Source organism: Vitis riparia, chromosome 16 (genome assembly GCF_004353265.1).
Source record: "Vitis riparia cultivar Riparia Gloire de Montpellier isolate 1030 chromosome 16, EGFV_Vit.rip_1.0, whole genome shotgun sequence".
NCBI lineage: Eukaryota > Viridiplantae > Streptophyta > Magnoliopsida > Vitales > Vitaceae > Vitis > Vitis riparia.
Window position 1 is genome coordinate 21510707 of NC_048446.1, and position 19097 is coordinate 21529803.

The 19097-nt window shown below is 36.0% G+C and overlaps 1 protein-coding gene and 1 pseudogene across 4 annotated transcripts; both read right to left on the reverse strand.

The window, feature by feature from the left end:
• Window positions 1–1705: 1705 nt before the first annotated feature.
• On the reverse strand, window positions 1706–18536 carry LOC117933405 (annotated as a pseudogene).
• LOC117934051 (DNA mismatch repair protein MSH3-like) lies at window positions 10667–17928 on the reverse strand. 4 transcript variants are annotated; one of them, XM_034855643.1, is made up of 10 exons: window positions 17666–17928; window positions 17250–17497; window positions 16396–16494; window positions 15498–15662; window positions 15043–15141; window positions 14716–14967; window positions 14041–14295; window positions 13792–13923; window positions 11824–11916; window positions 10667–10931 (listed from the first exon to the last, which is right to left on the reverse strand). In XM_034855643.1, exons 3-7 carry the CDS (start codon window positions 16438–16440, stop codon window positions 14179–14181), a joined length of 678 nt encoding a protein of 225 aa, XP_034711534.1. In that variant the 5' UTR covers window positions 16441–16494; window positions 17250–17497; window positions 17666–17928; the 3' UTR covers window positions 10667–10931; window positions 11824–11916; window positions 13792–13923; window positions 14041–14178. The 4 variants fall into 4 exon arrangements, with proteins under 4 accessions (XP_034711534.1, XP_034711533.1, XP_034711531.1 ...); XM_034855642.1 differs by having other exon boundaries at window positions 17250–17516; XM_034855640.1 differs by having other exon boundaries at window positions 17250–17531.
• Window positions 18537–19097: the final 561 nt, after the last annotated feature.

Sequence of the window (19097 nt, forward strand, 5' to 3'; positions counted from 1 at the left end):
GTTGTCATGACCTATCAAACTAGGTGTCATCTGTGACGAAAACCAGATAGGTCAACAATGTGACTAATCATTCAAGTGCGGTCTACGTGAAAAATGATATTGAATTTTCATGACCGATCAAATCAGTTGTGAATTGTGACATAAAGACATATAGGAAAACAACGTGTCTGATCATATAGATGTAGTCCATGTCAAAAATGAAACTGATATATCATGGCTGATCAAACTAGGTACGGTATGTGACGAAAACCAAATAGGATAGCGACATGACCAATCATATAGGTCCGGTCTATGTTAATTATGCTCTATTATTTGCATTCTGTTTTACATTTGTTAAGTTCTATTTGTTAGTTGCAGTTTCCTTGTATTTCGGTTTGTAGTGCTTGGCTTTGCTTATTTAAGCAGTCAACGTTCTCATTAATAAATCATCAAGTATTTGCATTCAAAAGTGTGGTACGTTCTCACCGGAAGAGGACAAATGTCTTAGTGTTTATATTCTTTGTGTTGGGACCTATAATTGGTGACAGTTTGTATTTCAAATTTAACACAGGGACTACAGGCAGAAGGACCTAATTAAACCCAATAAGCGGGAGCTTCTATTTTTATCATCTTTTATATTTGTTTTTATTATGTTTTATTTATTATTTATTTAGTACAATTTATCATAATTTTCATTCCTTGAAATTTCTGGCTTATGATTGTTATCCCATCCCACAAACATAATATTTAGTATCATATTGACATACCAATTTTGTACCCATACATCAACTCTATCCCCAACAGACCAAGCATAGGCTCCAATGGCTGCTCTACGTCTCTTCCTTGTTCCTTCAAATTGTATAGCAGTCATAGGATGGGCAAAGCGTATTCTGGGTACGTGGCTTATCTCCTTCACTTTCAAGTGCTACCCATTCCTTTAGCTGCCCTGATCCTGCAGAGATACGAAATAGACATACAAGCCAATTCGATAATGAATCATCAAATGCAACAAACAGATACAAATGAATGAAACAGTGATTTGGATTTTTTTTTGGGGAAGCTAATGTTCTAGAAGGAGAACTCAGGAAACCAAAACTGTCATAAGCAGTGAAGATAATTGTCTTAGCTAGTAATATATTCAATGAAGATCAAAAGCACAGGTGTCGCATATACACAAGGCATATGCATGATTTGCCCAAACACAACACTGTTGAGGGAAGCACTAATACACATGCTCTCCTTTGAATTGCTCCCAACCTAGAAACCATTCGTATCATCGTATGGGCACCTCAAAGTTAATTGATCTAGACATGGATGACCCAAATGAACCACACTGTTACATGTCAGTTAAATGGATAACTACAAAGATCCAGAAACAAAAAAGGTAAACAACATGCATTTAAAGTTTTCAGAGATGACAAAGTGAATCAAGACTATGACACTTGTAAACTACAATGTCAAGTGAAAGAACTTATGATACTCCACAATCAAAATTATTACAATGCACAAGTAGAAAATTCTAATCACTTTCCGGTCACAAACCTCTACAAGGGAGCCCTCCTTGATGCTGTTCTCTTTCAAATTTTCTGTTGTCCTTTCATATTCATTCTGGACAGCAACGGAATTAGATCTTGATCCAACCTCAGATTCAGGAACAACACCAATGGTTTTGGCCAAGTCAGAAACCTTACGTCCCTTTTGCCCTCTAGAATCCTTTTCACTGCTAGTAACAGAACTTGGCATGCCATCTACCAATCTCGTGTGGTCCTCCACCAACTCCCTGGACATTTCCCTTCGAGTAAGTGGCTTCCCATGGTTTACCATGTGTGTTTCTTTCTTATCAGATGGAGACACTTTGGGATGTTTATCAGGACCTTCTTCAACATTATTACCACCCTGTACTCTGTTCGTGTGTTTAATCTGTCAACAGGCTCAGACAATACTTGGGATGCTTTCCAGTAACCCTCTGGACCAGCTTCAACTAGCTCACTTAAGGGCAAAGGATCACCCATAGAAACAATTTTCCCAGCCTGTGAAACTGCCTCTGCAGCAAGTTCAGCAGCTTTTACTAAGGCATCCAAATTTTCAGCTCGCTTTGAAGCAGCCGAAGCAGCTTCAACCCTCCTCCTTGCAGCCTCCCCTGCAGCAACAAGAATAGAACTGGAACAGTTGGTTCCATCATCACCCTTCAATATGGAAGCAGAAGTAGCCTTTCCCTAAATACTAACGCCATCAGAACTTTGACCAGGATGAAAATTTGCACTTGAAACCAGTGCTTCATCAGCCATCAATTTTGCTTGCAATGCAGCATTTGACGCAATCCTAACAGCTGCCGCAGCTGCCGCTGCTGCCTTTGCAACAGAAGCAGCAGCTGATATGGCAACAGCTGCAGAAGCTATTTTTGCTTGAACATCTGAAATCAATCCAGAATTCTTTTGCTTATCCAACTCACTTCATACCCCTTGACTATGACTAACTGCGGCAGCAGCAAGAGCAGCAGCATCCTTGCCTGTAACTTAGCTCCTTGACTTTACCAAGAGTCTCTTCAGTCAACATACCCCTCTGTTCTGCATCTCGACTCCCTAGTTTCATTTGATCAGATGAGAACGTAGGAGATGCAGCAGCAACAAGTTTCCCGGTATTACTTTTAGAAACCAGGCTTGCAGAAGTTGTGATGGAAACAGATGTAGAAAAATGACTCGTAACAACAGGATTTGGTTCTGTTTGACATTGAGATGGCAAAGAGATCTGGCCAGACCTCAGAAGCAGGAGTCTTTTTCCTCCTTCCAGGCTTTGGGTCAGTAGTGGGTTGGCCAGGGGATGCTGTTGCCTTTTTTGCACCAAGAAGAGGTGAAGTCCCAGCAAAAACACTTGTAGGACCTCCACTATGACCCATAGGACCAGAAGAGACATGCTTCACACTGGAAGAATGTGGCACAGTTGACTCTCTAACAGGTGTTAATTTAGCTGTTTCTGTTACAGGCAGGGCAGGAAAACGAACACTGGCATCAAGTCCAGAAGTCTGAGAGGGAACCCAGGGACCTGGAAAAGTAGGCTGAGATATCCAAGAAGTGTTATGTCCAACAAAGTTCTTACAGGTGGAGTCTGATAAGGATGCAATGGAGAAGTGCCGGATGATGGTCCATAAGTCCACCTCTTGGCAAACCACTGGACTGCATAACATCACCCTGAGTAGAAATACTCAAAGTGGTGATGGAAGAGGCATCATGGGATTTACGTCGTCGAAGGGGTACCTTGCTGCTGGCTCTACAACAGGTGAAGGAATAACTTTACCTTGAAGTGCACCTTGTTGAATGGATGCTTGATCAGAAGTTCTAGCACCTGCAAATATTAATTCCAAAAATGTAGTCAGACACTTAAGCAAACCACAAAGGGAATTTTACCTTAAAACAAGAAGTACCTGATCGAGACTGCAAAGGGGTTTCAGGATTGCTGGGATGGGATTTTTGTCCTTGAAGCCTTTCTACAGAAGCATGCCATGCATTCTCCCACAAGCTCCTTCCACCATCTGAGCACAAGAGATCAAGAATCAGCAACATGTGGGCCTAAGAGAGTTAAAGAAAATTTAGGAATAAAAACTAACCAGGTGTTCCAAAGGCTGATGCCATGCACGCTTCATCGGGTGCCGTTCCTTGGCTGCAACAGGCAATCAAAACGCAGTTAAATATTTCTTTATATAATAGTCATATATTCTATATTCTATGGAAAATTCCAAAATTCCCTTGTTATGATCAAATCTGTAATTGAGATCATGATGAAAATTACAATCAACCTCCCAAATACAATCTTATAACTTTAGTCAGCTTCCCCTTCATGCTATTCAACACAAAAACACAATAAAAAAAAAAAGAAGAAACAGAAACAGCCGAAATTGGCACATAATAATAGCCATCAATCTATCAAGTTCTCTTGGTGGGAGTAAGATAACAGGACCCATAGACTGAACAAAAAACAGCCAGTTCTCTCCCTTCCCTTCATGCACCCAGTGTTCTGGCAGTGGTGTATTAAAGCCAAAGCACCCAGAACTCTTCTTGGTTAACCCTGCTCTCTTTATGCAAATGTTATCTAATGCTACCTATCATATACATGGAAAACCAAAAAATTACTTAATCAATGATCCATAAACAAAGATCTGAGCACGGCAATTGCACTTGCTGTAAGTCTGTGAAAGGCTGTTGAATATTGCAGATGGAAGCGGAAGTTTCAAATCCGGAAGGTTAGATGTGGGTGTTGTAAGAGTACACATGATTTTGTACTGCTGCGCTCCATATTTCCAGTGTGTTGCATCTCTTTGGATTGCACATACTGAGTAGCCCCTGATGGGCTTGGAGACAAATTGCCAGATTTGTCCACTCTCTCTGGTGGCTGTCTTGCATGAGCTGTATCTTTCACATTGCTGCCTTTCTTAGCAGTTTCTTTCCCAGTTGCCTTGCCAGATGCGCGCTTTGTTTTACGTTCAGTACCTTTAGAACTACCAGATGTGATCCCTCCAGATGCTCGAGGGCTTCCACGAGAAATTTCCTGTGCCATCTTAGGATCCATTTGGCCTAAGACTGATGTTGAAGGAGATCCCTCGACAATATTCAAAAAAGAAAGACCAAAAAATTGTTGATGAAGATCATCAGAAAAGAATCAGGACATAATAGTAAACAAGAATTAAACGATATGGGATCCATCTAATTCTTCAGAAAAGTATTATAATGATTTTCTGACAATACTCAGGTACTAACGAAGGAAGCAATCTTTTAAAAACTATAACGACAAAAATAAAAAAGAAATTTACCACAGATGTTTTGCATGCTTGAGTAGAGAATGGTTGCCAACACTTGCCATCTTCTCTTTCAGGCAGATCTGCCAATGCACCACTCAAAGGAGAAGCTTCTCTCATCTTTGGAGGAATCATCTTCTTTAGGATCCTGAGACATAGAAGAACCTTTTAGAGGAACCCATCATTTACCTCTGGACTGGAACATTCTGACTACAGCACTCCTTACTCCTCTGGGATTCTTTTTCACTCTGGGGAAGGTCGATGCAACTAATGACAGTAGGAGAGCCACAATTAGACTTATCAGAGTCTGCATTGTTCTCCACCTTCAGTCACATGAAGCTTAGCATCATGTTTGACACTGAGCGGCACTGAAGGAACCTTCATGGCCATTTAAAGCATCACCTGCAAACTTAGAAACCCAATCTGGTTGGAATGATTCAAGATGGAATTAAGGAACAATTGATGCTGAGATTCAGCATTGTTACCCCAGTCCCAAGGATATGTTTGGTCAATTAAACAGTTGCTAAAGTCCTATAATTACCTAATGGAATTTACACCACACACATTATCTGAATCCTATTTGGAAAAAGAAAAAAAATCTACAATTTGCTTTTTCTAAATCCCACCATGGCCGATTAAGTTTCTCTAATCCAGTTAAATATTATAGCTTTACTTGGAACCAAGTACCACTATTATAGAGTTGCTTTCCAATGTTCTCAACTTGATGGTCAAATAGATTTTGTATTTGGTAATGGATGATTGGGTTAAAAACATCCATGGATGAACAGTTGTATGTGGAAAGATTGCATTTATCATAGTCTCTGTTTATATATTAAGATCAACATAGTTAAACCCAAGTTCTGTCATATCCCACCCCCTTACAACCGAAGTAAAGAAAAATGAAGTCAAAGATGAACAGAGGAAATGACAGACAGAAACTATTAATAGTCTTAGTTCTAAAGAAGGATGAATAAGAAGGATAAATCATAATGTATCAACTCACTTCCAGTACTTGAGACAGCTGTCTGCTGACGCTTATCTCCAGACACTGAAGTAGCTCCATTTTCCTCCTGAACTCTTTGCCAATATCAGAGCAAGAACCCTCCGAGGAGAAAGGCACAGGTGGTGTAAGCATGTGTCCTTTTCTTGAAATTTCCACATCTGACAAAGAAATGTAGGCATTAGTCATACAGAGGTTCAATATCAGGACAAAGGAAAACAATTTGAGAAGAAAAACTAATATTTCTTCATAGAAAATTCCATATCACATCAATTCAAACAACAAACACAATAGGCCAGTGCAGAAGGGCAGATAGACGAACATAACCACACGCATTTGGGATAAGTAACACAGTGCAACAAAGACTTAAAAGTAAAAAAGCAACGCTGTTTAGAATATCCAGACGAACAAGGCAACAAGGACTAGTAATGTGGCAGAGCCAGAGAAAAATGGCAGGGTGGATATGACTTGAATGGATCGTAACAGCTGGAGTAGTTTGGCAAAGTAGGATGTCCTGGCAGTTCTCAATAGGTAAGGAATAAGGTTTTAATTTGAGGTAAGTATTAGATATTGGCTAGAGATGCCACACATCTCAGAAAAACTTAATTTCAAAGCCCTGAAACTTTTAAGGAAGCCTCATCAAAGCCTTTTGTGGTGCTTCTTCGAATTTTAACAAGTACTGTTAGACATCACTCTTTCACTGTTGAATCACAAGACAGGGCAGACTTCCAACTTCTTAGACTCTTGATCGTCTTTGTCAGTTATCATTGCTTGAGGTTCATTCTGGCTCACTGCATTAGAAATCTCCATCATTTGCAAAGATGAATCGATTGTCTCAGATGGCTTCTCTCCAGCAGTGTCACAACATGCATCTTTTTCATCAGAAGTTGAAACCATCTTACTTCCCACTTTAGAATGCTCGATCCCAGCTGATAAACTTTCTTCCACAGAACCTCCATCTGCAACTTCTTCCTTTCTATCCAAGTGAGTAAGCCCCACTATAAGTGAAGGTGTTTCCTTCCTTTTATGGACAAAGAAATCAACAGTGCTAACACCTAAACCAGAAGGCAAGGAAGAACCATCTAATGTTTCATGTGAAGCCAAGTGAGTATCTTTCAACACTACATCTGGTGCTGCAGAAGAAAAATAAGAGGAACAGAAGAACAGTTAGAAGATCCAGCAACTTTAGGGCATGTCTGAAAACTGTTCTTGAACACAATTTTTTATTTTTTAAAACAAAAAACACTTTCTAACTTTAAAAACATGTTTAACAAATTTTTTACTGAAGGCAGAAAATATGTTGTTTTCTTAGAACAAATTTTAGGTTTTTTCAAATGTCCTTTATAGAGAGTTCTAACAAACAATTGGCATATGGAGTTTGGGAACTTTTGCATTGTACATAAAGTCAACAATACCTGCATGGAGAAAGACATTAGATTTTGTTCTTCAAAACAATTGAAAATTGTTTCTAAGAACTTATCTCAAAAACTGTGCTTTAAGAACTGTTTTTGAAAATATTGCCGAACAAGCCCTTAGATTTTTAAGGATCAAAAATAAAGATTTCATGTGCACCTGGTTCATTCCTAGAAGCAGCATCAGATTGTAATCTAGGAACTACCACCTCATTTTCTTTGCTACATTCACCAATAGGCAAGGATCCACCAATCTCATGTTCCATATTACTCAAATCAGTACTCAACTTCACATTCCCCTCCTCAACAACAGGAACATCTGAATCAAAGTTATGAATACCACTCTGCCTGGAGACTGCATTGTGAATGCGTATTTGAATAGACTCAGATGGAGTGGAAATTGGAACATGGTCTCCAGCATTTAGACCTTCTCCATGAACTCCAAAAGCAACATTTGCACATTTTGCATTTTCAGTTGTATGTGATTCCCACACATTCAGCTGAAGAAGATACCACAAGCTTACTAGAAATATCTCCCTCGTGATGGCTTCCACTTCCATCACAATTACCTTCAGAAAGTTTATTGGTTTCCTCAGATAACAGAGAAGTGTCCAAGTGACTGGTTGAAATCCCACTATTCAATTGGCTCCCACTTTCCAACAAATCATCCTTTTTCTTCACAAAACTGCTCTTTCCATAAGTCAGCTGCACATGAGAGTCCATCTTCTGCTCTAATATGGCACAATTTTCTGCATTTCTGTTGCTGACCTCAACCGCATGCCCTGAAAAACTACTCTCACCTTTTGAAGCAATGGGTGAGCCCCCATGCATATTTCCTGTAAATTGATCAGCCATTTCTGTGTCTTTTGACAAGATCACTTCTTCACATTGATCAGCGTACTAGAAGGTCCCTCCACATTACTAGTACAAGTTTCAACAGCATTTCCTTCTCCCCTAGATTCTTCGGAGTCCAAATAGAGAGGGTGCTCCAAGTTACCAGCATCACTGTCAACTAAACTTCCCTCCAGAACTTCATCATTCATTTGGTCCTCCTTGCTCAAAACATTGTGCTCCTCTCCATCCACATCATTATCTTTTGATAAGGCATCTTCGCTACCATGACTAATATCATTTATATGATCTGGGGGAGCCTTTTGATTGTTCAACTCCTCAGCACTTGTAACGACATTATGCATGGAGGTGATTATATTATCAACTTGCATCCCAGAAGCAGAAAAATCGTCCTGAGTATTGTTATTCAGGGATTCATTAACCAAAGTATCAATTTCCCTTTGATTTGCATCATCATCTTTGCTATCAATTAACATATTTCCCTCAGTGACAGGTAAGTCAGTGGAACTTCTGTAAGCCAATGAGTCACCTTCACGAGTTTGTGACGTATCCTCAATCTGAGGTAGTTCTTTTCCTGCATCTTCGTTTAGAACAGAAAAACTTCCCAGAAACTCATCTGGGCGTATTGTAGGTCCTGAATCTATAACATTACCCACGTTAGAAAGATTGCTATTATCTGGTTTCAGATTATGCTCCATTTGCTTAGTTATGCTTCCCAACTCATCACAGGCACCTGAGTCCTTGACAGTAGTTTGACCTGGAACAATTTCTTCCTGCCCAACAGATTTTAATAGCATTTCAACAGATTCTGAGGACGTGGCCTCAGACCAAACATTGTTCCGCCTGGATATAGAGCAGGATTCTGCAGCACTTGAACTAAACTCTATCCCACTACTTCCCCGAGAGAAATCCTTAATCCACTGGTTGTCTTCTTGACTTTCAATGCCAAGAAAAACCTCAGTTTCAACCAAACTATCAAACCTTAGATGCCCCTGGAGGCTTTCATCAAAATCAAACTTGGGAAGAGCATATGGCCCTAAAACAGGAGGAAATTTGGCACTCCCTTCACCAGCTAACCGAAGATTTTGGCTTTGAAAATCATTGTCATCATAATCCATGGGTGTATCCCTACAAGGAAGCAAAGGTTAGATGAGGAGAAATTTGCATGGGTACATCCATGCACTTGCATGTGTGAGAGACAAACATAGAGGGAAAGAGGGATGGAGAGTATCGTAAAGATATGCATAAGTCAATCTCAAAATTCTGGGAAGTGTACAGCAAAAGAAAGATAATACTACGTAAGAGTGTAAAGTTTTGTGGAGAAAAATCTAAAAGAATGTTGATACTTTATTGCTGCATATAACTGATTTATATGCAACATGACACAACAGTAATTGCCTTTCAGAAACCATTTCAACCATAATGTCAAAATTATTACCGACATAAATGTTGAACCACCATCATAATTTATCTCTTCAAAAAGGAGGAATCAAACTAATGTAATTGACACAGGCCCTCTAATTGAATGTTTAACCATGCAGCTTACACTACACTACTCAGAGATTGCTATAATTATATATTCAAAAATTAATGAGTCATAACTTATTTCCAGCTATAAATTATTATAAGAAATGTACTCAACAGTACATGTTTGCCATGATCCATGGTACTAAGCATGGGAAAAGCTCGAAGTAAACCATTGACATAAGATACTGAGATTCAATCACAGTTCCAAAAACAGAAGAATTATCAGCTAAGAATCCCTACTACAGTGGGATCAATCTGAAATGAACCCAAATAAGAATGTTGATACTTTATTGCTGCATATTACTGATTTAATATGTGCGTGGGAACGGTTCAGATTACTGTTTGAAGGTTTTTTTTTTTAAATAGGCAAAACGAGGACATGTATTAAAAGCGCCTTAAAGAAGGCGAAGCAAGTACAGCGACATATACATAAATACATATACACAAACACATGCCATGCACAAACGCATATATATAGAAGTACGGATTAGTCTTTGATTCACAAATTGCTGGGTGAACTTATCTTGAACTCAAATCTGATTTTCATAATCCCAGTTACTAAATTTATGGACAACTCTGGATAATCAAATATTTCACTACAAGAAAAATGAGAAATAATGACGCTTTTTATGCGTCAAGAAAGGCAAAAGATGACGCTTCTCTAAAGCGTCCTCTTCGGCTCTGTCATTATATGTGTTAGCCAACAATGACGCTTCTAGGAAGCGCCATCTTTGATAAATGCTTTTAATGACGCTTAAAGAAACGTCATCTTTGAATAATGTTTATAACGACACTCATAAAAAGTGTCATCTTTAAACATATTCTAATGAAATAAGTTTTACAAAATTAGTAATCTTGATACTTATTGGAGTGTCATCTTTAATAAAATTGATCAATGACACGTTCAAAAGTGTCATCTTTGATTTATGTTAACTATGACACTTATAGAAGTGTCATCTTTGATCATTTCATATTAAAAATTATATTTATATTTTGTTGTTAAAATAATGATTTCATATATAATTAAATAAAAAGAAAAAAAAACTCAAAATCAAATTGAATATTACTAATAAAGATCTCTTCAAATATTGATATATAATAACCTAGTTCAAACCATTAATGTAGCTACTTATATACAATAATTGCATACAAATTTGTTAATTACATCAAAATATTTCAAACAACAATTTCTAATTTTTTCAACAAGAGTACAAATATTACTGCAACAATTATTAAGATTTATATTCTACAAAAAAATTTTGTTCAACCTTCAAATGACTAATGATGCAATCTTCATGGTGGTTTTCGATCGACATCACCTCCTTTAACAAATTGGGTTCTCTTCTTTTGGCAAACCAGTTTCCTTTGCATCCTATAAACAAATATAGGAAGAATTAAAAACTCATAAATTATACATGCAACAATCAATAAATACAATTGAAACAATAACTTTCATAAAAATTTGAAAGGAAAAAAAAAAAAAAAAACTAGAACTAATATAAAATGAAATGAGAAAATTTTTAGAAAAATAAATGAGTTAGAAACAAATAGTTAGAGCTTATCACTTGAGGATTAAATGTTGTTCACTAATTAAGTAGAAAAACTTTATAATAAAATAGTGATTCCTTAGTAAATAAAATAAAGTAAAATCTTCAAGAGTAACATATTTCCAAATATGATATAACATCAAAAAGTTAAAAATTAATGAATCACGGTACGCCAAAACAACAAAAGGATAAATGAAACATAATATAAATAACTAACCAAAATAAATGTTCCTCAAGCAAAGCTGTGAACATAAAAAATTCAAACATACAAAGGAAATACCAAAGGAATACAAGACTAGGTGGGTGGCTTCTCTAGAGATTCAAAAACTATAAATAAGGGGGGGAGGGGGGTTATCATTAATTTTCATGTTATATTTTCTTAAAAATTTTCAAATCCTGAAATCATGATAGGTTAGACTCTAGACATGACATTTTTTTCATCAACTTTTTTATAGGTTGCTTTCTAATAGAAGTAAATTAATTTTTTCATTCAATCATCACTCATCTTTTTTTATTGGTCAAATGGAAAAAAGGAAAAATAGAAGAATGATATCTTTTTTAGTGGTACACTTCCATTGATATCCTTTGTTATGTCATGCAAGTGCATTCACACACAATATTTAGTGCATAGAAGAATGACAGAACTTGGTACATAGGCACATTCACCCAAAACAATAAGTTAAAAGAAGCAAGACATCTTATAAGTGTTTAACATACCTTTTTGATGATAATATCAATCACTGGAGACATAGGTACCTACTTCTTTACTATCACATCTCCCCAAAATGGAATATATGAAGGTATTGATACCTGTGGAAAAATGTCAAATAAGAAATTAGTTTTTTACCACATTTTCCTTTAATTAGAAACAAATAATTCATTTTGCAAAAAATGAATGTACAATACAGAATTCTTAGAGAGGAACACAATTGCAAAAATAAGACAATGTAGAAGAAAGAAAAATCTAAGAAAATGATAATTATTTAAAAAAATCATGTATACCTTGTAGACTGTTTGAGTAGATGTAACATGTAATTTATAGGATGAATTTTCTGTATGACTAATTGATTTTTGTCAAGCTTAAGACTGGTACTAAATGAAATTAAACATTAGTAGAAAGCCTAATTTTTTAAAAGATAATAGAAAAAATTGAATGTGCAAACAACTAATCAATGTAGTAGATATTGATGTTTAGTCCGTTGTAGTTCATCCTTCCAGAATACCAAAAAAGGAACCTGTACTAGGGTATTGCTTTGACAAGAAACGAAAAAAAAAAAGTTTCACTAAGGATCCAAATTTCAACAAAGCTCTTTTCGATCAATTGCTTATAAAATTGTGGGAAGGACTACAAATTTTGAGTCTTGAAATTCTTCAAATATGGGACTTGGGAAAATTTGTTTCAAAATTTTGATTTCTAAGAGAAACTGAATTTAAAAACTCACTCAATTACTAAGAGAAAAAAAAAATCATAATTTTAAGCCTTGGATTTCAAATTAAGGCCTCATAAGATGTGACTACATAAGTTTGAGTTGAGTTGAGTAGAATTGGATAGACTTTTTATTATGTGCTATCTAAGAAAACTTACCCAGAAATAAATTGAATACTTTAATTCACTCCTGACCAAGAAAATGCAAACTCGGAGACATAAACCCTTATGAAACCTCAAAAGAAGTGATCTAAATGAAATGAATAAAAGTATATCAAAGCAAACCCTCTTAGGACTAGTCATGTAAGTATCCAGAAAAATCCCCACATTGAGTAATTAAACAAATAGAACGAGTAATAGGAATCAAACTGTATGATTTTCTATATAAGAAACCTTAAGATGAGACCCCTTCATAACTTTTCAAGTCTCATGAAAATTAACGAAAAATCAAACAGTAAAAGAAAACTAAATGTTTATTTCTTGTAAATGAATGAAGTCCAAAGTGGTTAATTATTATGTTTCTGCAGTCTGAGAAAGTAATCTCTAAAACCCATTCATGATGAATAACACTATGCACAACAAGGAAATGAAATGGGAATGGAATAATAGTACCTGAAGGCTCCTCAGGGAAATAAATAAACATCAAGGAAGCACTGAGGCAGAGTTTAATTGCCAACATGAAGATCAAGGAAGACCTAAGCCCAGTAATAATGAAATATTCATTGTACCAATATGCACATGTGTGCACACACAGTATGAAACCATTTCAAGTGGTTAATGCTGAAGCTCAATTAGAAAGCCGCCAGCAATTTCATGAAAATTAGGGCATTAACATAATCCAAAACCTACTTTGACAAAAATATGTGTGCAGTCAGGATGCACTGTATGGAGGGTACATTCTAAATGCTAATAGGTTATTAAATACACCCAAAAAAAAAGTCGCAATTATTAACCAGGAGTAAAAAGGAATGGTAAATAAAAAAAGGAAAGAGAATGACTGAAAATCAGTCCTTCAGTTTTCCCACATTAAGCTTCTACAGGACAGAACTAAAATGCTTCCTACTCAATACTCAAACAATTGTTAACTTCAAATAAATCTGATAAAGCAAGGGCTAAAAGACAAGAGGCTTAAAATTGTAAATCAAAGGAAAAAAGTGACTAATATCTAGCAGATCAAATAGCATTAAAATTATTAGAATGCTTTGTTATCTGGCGAGGTACATATATAAGTTCTCGCAAAATTTGTTTCGCTGAACTACCTCTATCAAATGTGTGGTCCCATAAACACTCATGAATTCCAAATTGTTCATTCGAAGCTGCTTCCGATACAATCCAATTAATAAATCCAATTTCTCATTTGCTGATTGAACCAGTGACCTTACTTTAGCAACCTGTGCATAAATGAGGTGTTGAAGTACAAAACAGAGACTAGAAAATATATGAAGACAGTAAAGCATCACATTCACAATATGGAACACAAATTGAGAAGATGAACATTTCATACAAACCTCTGGGAATTGACCACTTGAAATAATGAATAAGTTAGGTAAATCCCCTTTATCAGTTGTTTCTTTGTTTAAGTTGGACAATAGTTTTGCAGCATTCCCAATTATACCAGATGATGAAGCTGTCAAAATCAACTTTCTTCACAAAACAGAGTCCACACTCCTTGATTGCCCCTTCTCATCAACATCTTTCTCTTCAATGTGAAGTCGCTGAAGTTGTTTCCCAGCAAATAAAATAGCTTGCGTGACTGAAATGAACTGTACCATCCAATCATTGTCAACATGTAGTAATAAATGTGCTGTCAAGAAATGTAATTTTGTACAAATGGCTCCAGAATGCTGCAGCTAAGAGGCATTTTAGGAGCAACTTATTTAAAAATAATAAGAATTCAACCATTTAAGAATTATAACTCTAAGGTGGAGGTGGATCCAAGAATTCTAGGTTACTCTAAAAGTTGTTTTGATGATCAATAGCTTCCTCATACAGCAAACAGACCATGACTAATTCAGTCAGTCATAATGACCTTATCATTTCAGTATGGATTTCAAGTCTGTTAAGTAATATAACACCAAGAAAACCTACATAGTAAGGATCACTATAAATAAGACCTTCTAAGAACCAAGTGTTAATTATATACAGATAAGAAAGTCAAACACCAGAATAAGGCATTTATTTACCTCAGATGCAGTGGCTGTTCGGTGGAAAATTCTTGTTAGTCCACGTTGAATATCTGGTGACCTTCCTAAAGTTGTTAAAACTGAAGAAAACAAATAATTAACCTCAGGTTGTACATATGTGACATCAGAGTCTCCCTCATCAATCCCACCAAAATTTTGCGATGCTTTGCAAGAACCCATGGACATCACAATCTTAGAAACAGCATCAAGACGAGCAGATGTCATGTTTCTATCACATAAAAGGTGAGATACCTGTGCCATGCAGTATAACTCAAAAATCAAATTCACGAAAATGAAGACCAAAATTGCAAGAGCAATATCTCATACCCAGTGCCTAAGAAATCTCGAACCAAATATGGTAAGAGTGTGGTTCATGGTATGCAACAAGGAGCCAGACTTAGATCCATCAGAGTGATTATTTAATACCTAAAAGCATTTAACCATTTGGTTAGTGTCAAAACAAGAACAAAATTTTGAAATGTGTTAAAGAGCAAAATATCAATTCAAATCACCTTTTTAATTACATGGAATAAGTGTGAAAATGTCCTAAGCTTCAAAACACAAAATTTGATAATCTATGCTGAATTTTTTTTCACTAGTCATCATCCATTGGTTCAAGTTGATGCCCAGAAATAGATATGGTTATATTCACAAACCCAAACACATTACTTATGTCATTCACAGTAAATGTAGAATAGTATAGAACTTAAAATGTAACTAGTAAGCTTAAAAAATGTCCAACTAATAACATTTCAAAAATACATATTAACAGTGTCAATTACCTCTAATTGTTGAAGTGCATTCGCCAAAAGGGTCATCTCCATGTTGCTTGAAAAGGGCCAAAACGAAGCTCCCATACACAGAATTCTTTCCAAACCAAATTGTTTCAAATGGCGAATGGTTAAGGCCGGTGCTTGAATAGCCAAATCTGGCATGCTCATAATTCCCTTAAAAACCAAAAAATAGACAGTAAAATAAAAAGGTAAATCATTCATAAAAACCATTCATTATTCTCCACCCACCCCATCCAAATAAATAGATAAATAAATAAGTAAAAGAAAAAAAATAATTTTTATTGGAAAAATCACAAAACTAATAAGATAATCATAAAAGTCACAACCTTAGGCGTGAAAATTCAAGGAAGTTCTATGCTAACAACTAAACCTTTTAGGATAACATAGCAAAAAGGTCCAGAAACGATAAATGTGAAATCACTAGAAAGAGGAGAAAGAATCTATACAGCTAATATGAAAAGCAATAACAGTGAATGAGTATGTGTTGATTTTTTAGGTGAAAATTTTCATACATTTGGAGATAAATTGTCAATTTATCAACCACCTCTAAAGCTAAAATTCAATTTGATAGAGTATCTATAACAGATATATAATTGTCAATTTTCTAGCTAAGTTAGAGTTTCTTAAAGGGTCTTTTAGCATTTCTACATGGATGGTGGAACAAAAATAAAGTTAAAAAAAAATGGTAGTATCTACTAGTGGATGCACTATGGAACTGAAATCATAAAATAAGCAAAAAAAATTAGCTTTACAACTAAAATTCTCAAAATCTAGAAGAAATACAAAACACACACACACACACACACACACACACACACACACACCAAAAATTAGAAGAAAAAAAAAGTTTGAAAGCAAGGGAAAAATGAAAAAGGAAGATGATTACCCCTCCATTTTCCATAGCAGTGGCCATGATAGCAGCAACTTCCATCACTCATGATAGAGGATTCCACATAAAGCCCAAAAATTTAAGCAACTTGTTTTCCTGTTTTGAAAAATTGTTCTTACCATATCAGTTTTTCCATCATTATTAATAAAATAAAACTAGGGCACTACTCAACAACATAAAGAATTAGCCTTTTTCTCATCCAGTCTGTTTGGACCAAAGATCTAGAGCCTAGTTTCCCCTTCCTCTATTGCCAAACAGCTTGAATTAGAGCAACAACATGAACAGATTTTCTAAGCAGCTAGAGAGCATTTCAAAGGAAAGATGCTCTTCTATCACCATCAACGTTCTATATTGAAATTTGAGCAGTCTTTTAAACTGCAATATTAGTAGAAACAGAGTCCATCACATTCTCATTAGACTTAAAGGACAAAGGTGACTTGTTAAATGTACTTCTACCAAATATCCAACAATTCCTTTAAGGAAGTTTTATTGAAGATCCAGGCCCAAATTCCATTACAGCCACATTTCCTCAAGTGAAGTAAAAGGGCCCCCACATGGCAGAGGACATTAGAGCCCAATAAAACTATCTGGCAACTCAACACAAATTGGAAGCATGTACTGGGTAGCCCGATTGCAGCCCAGAACTTGTAGCCGTATACAATAGAGTACACTAGGGTGGCCAACACGATTTCTACTAATTGGAATGACTGTGAGAATTCAAGCCACATAAATAACATGCATAACAGCATTAAGTTCTTGAAAATGTTAGTAAACCTAGCTTACAATGTCCTAATATGGTGAAGTATGTGCGGAGCATGTGGAGGAAGTGAGAGAGATAGTAGGCGTATGACCAGAAAAAGGCTTGCCCCGATGGTCGTGTCCCCAGAAGAAAGCATAACAGCCCTTGTAATGGGGTCTTGGACCTCCGCTAGAACCACCGGGTGTCCCGGATCTCAGCGACGACGGAGAAAAACGTCCCGGTGAAGATGACGGCTGAAATCAAGTCCATGGAGAGGCTGTAGACAGCGGGAATGGGGCCCAAAGGCACGGGTCTACCAAAAATTTGAATGCACTTTCACAATGGAATGGTGAGTACACTCTGCAATAGGTAATTCCAACTGAGAAATCGAAATCTGTAAGAATGGTGTAAGGAAGAAATTAAAGCCCTAAAATAAAAGAAATTGAATCCCTAAAATGGTATAAGAGAATCAAAGGCCATCATGAAAATAGTAGAAAAACTAATTTCAAGGGAGATAAAAAGATATACCATGGTTATGCACAACAAATGTCCATTAGGGCTGGGTTTCAACATCACGATTTTTTGAAATCTCTCTCAATAAGAGAATGTTGGAAACCCAATACTGCTAGGATGTTTTGGCAACTCGTGGGTGTTGACAGAAATCATCTGGCTTTAGAACGAACACTTGTTGATTTGTTGGAGGTGAGTGTGAGTATTGCGCATCGAGTGAAAGAACTATGAGGTTAAAGTGGAGATTGCGGGATTATGTGTACTTATAAGGGGAAATAAAAGATGACGCTCTTATAAAGCGCCAAGGTTAAGCTACTCGTTGAATGACGCTTCTAAGAGTGCCATTATTTAAATTTCATCTTACAATGACCCTTCTAAAAGCGTCATTGTTTAAAAGCGCCATTGTTTCTACCTACAAAGTGTCAAGGGAATGTAAGCGCCAAGAAAAGTCATTTTTATTAATAAGCAATGGCGCTTTTTAAAAGCGCCAAGAAATAAAACGCCATTGATTTCATTTTTTGTAGTAGTGTTTCATTTTCATCAGACTGCCGAAAGTTTACTAATGCTGTGAAAGTGAACCTACATCACTCCTTTCTTGAAAAATTGGGAAGATGAAAGGTCATTCCACATTACAGCTTGCTAGGTTGCTAGGTCAACCATGCCATGTGAGCATGAGACAGAGTAATGTGACCAATCATACGCAGATGCAATTTAGTAAATTAAGAACTAAAAATTAGCTCTATTTCACACAAATTAACAAGAAAAGACTTCATTTTTCGCCCTAATCACACCCTCCTTCTCCGCACATACATGTATAGGAAACAAAAACCCTATCAACAAAAAGAGGAAATGAACAGTACCAGAAGAAGTAAGTCTAGGACGCTACCTCTGTAACGCCCAAGTATTTTTTTAGGGATAATTTAGGAAAATAATAAGAATAATTAAATAAGTTAATTAATTAATTTAATAAAATGAAAGAGGGGTAAAAGTATAATTTTATGAATAAATACCCTAGGTATAAACTAGAAATTATGTTCTCCCTGTCATTTTCTGAATAACTTTCCTGTTCAAAATTCTAGAGAACGTAAGGTTGGAGTCAGAATTCAAGGTTTGAAGAACATATTTCTATAGGTAAGATTTTTTTTTCTTCTAATTCTTCAATCTTATTTTCTTAGATCCATCACTTTTTGTGAAAAACTTTAGGTAATTTTTGAAGAAACCCCAATCTAGATTAGGGTTTGTTTAAAAAAAAAAATTGAAAATTTTTATTTTTTTTTATTTTTGTTAGTATGATTGAAGATAAAAAAAAAATCAGAGGAAGAAAAGAAATTTTAGATTTAGATAATAAATAAATAACTCGTTTGTGGAGGCTTTAGATTGAAAAGAAAATAAATTAATAATAGGAAGAATTACATGATTTCTAGATTTTGGAGGGGTGATATAGATACTT

What these genes read in the sequence shown, in the direction of transcription:
- LOC117934051 (XM_034855643.1), bottom strand. Translation starts at nt 16,440, where the DNA reads ATGGAAGTTGCTGCTATCATGGCCACTGCTATGGAAAATGGAGGG. An exon ending in CTGCTATGGAAAATGGAGGG is followed by an intron (nt 15,663 to 16,395) that starts GTAATCATCTTC and finishes TTGGTTTTTAAG; the next exon opens with GGAATTATGAGCATGCCAGA. An exon ending in ATGCACTTCAACAATTAGAG is followed by an intron (nt 15,142 to 15,497) that starts GTAATTGACACT and finishes AAATGCTTTTAG; the next exon opens with GTATTAAATAATCACTCTGA.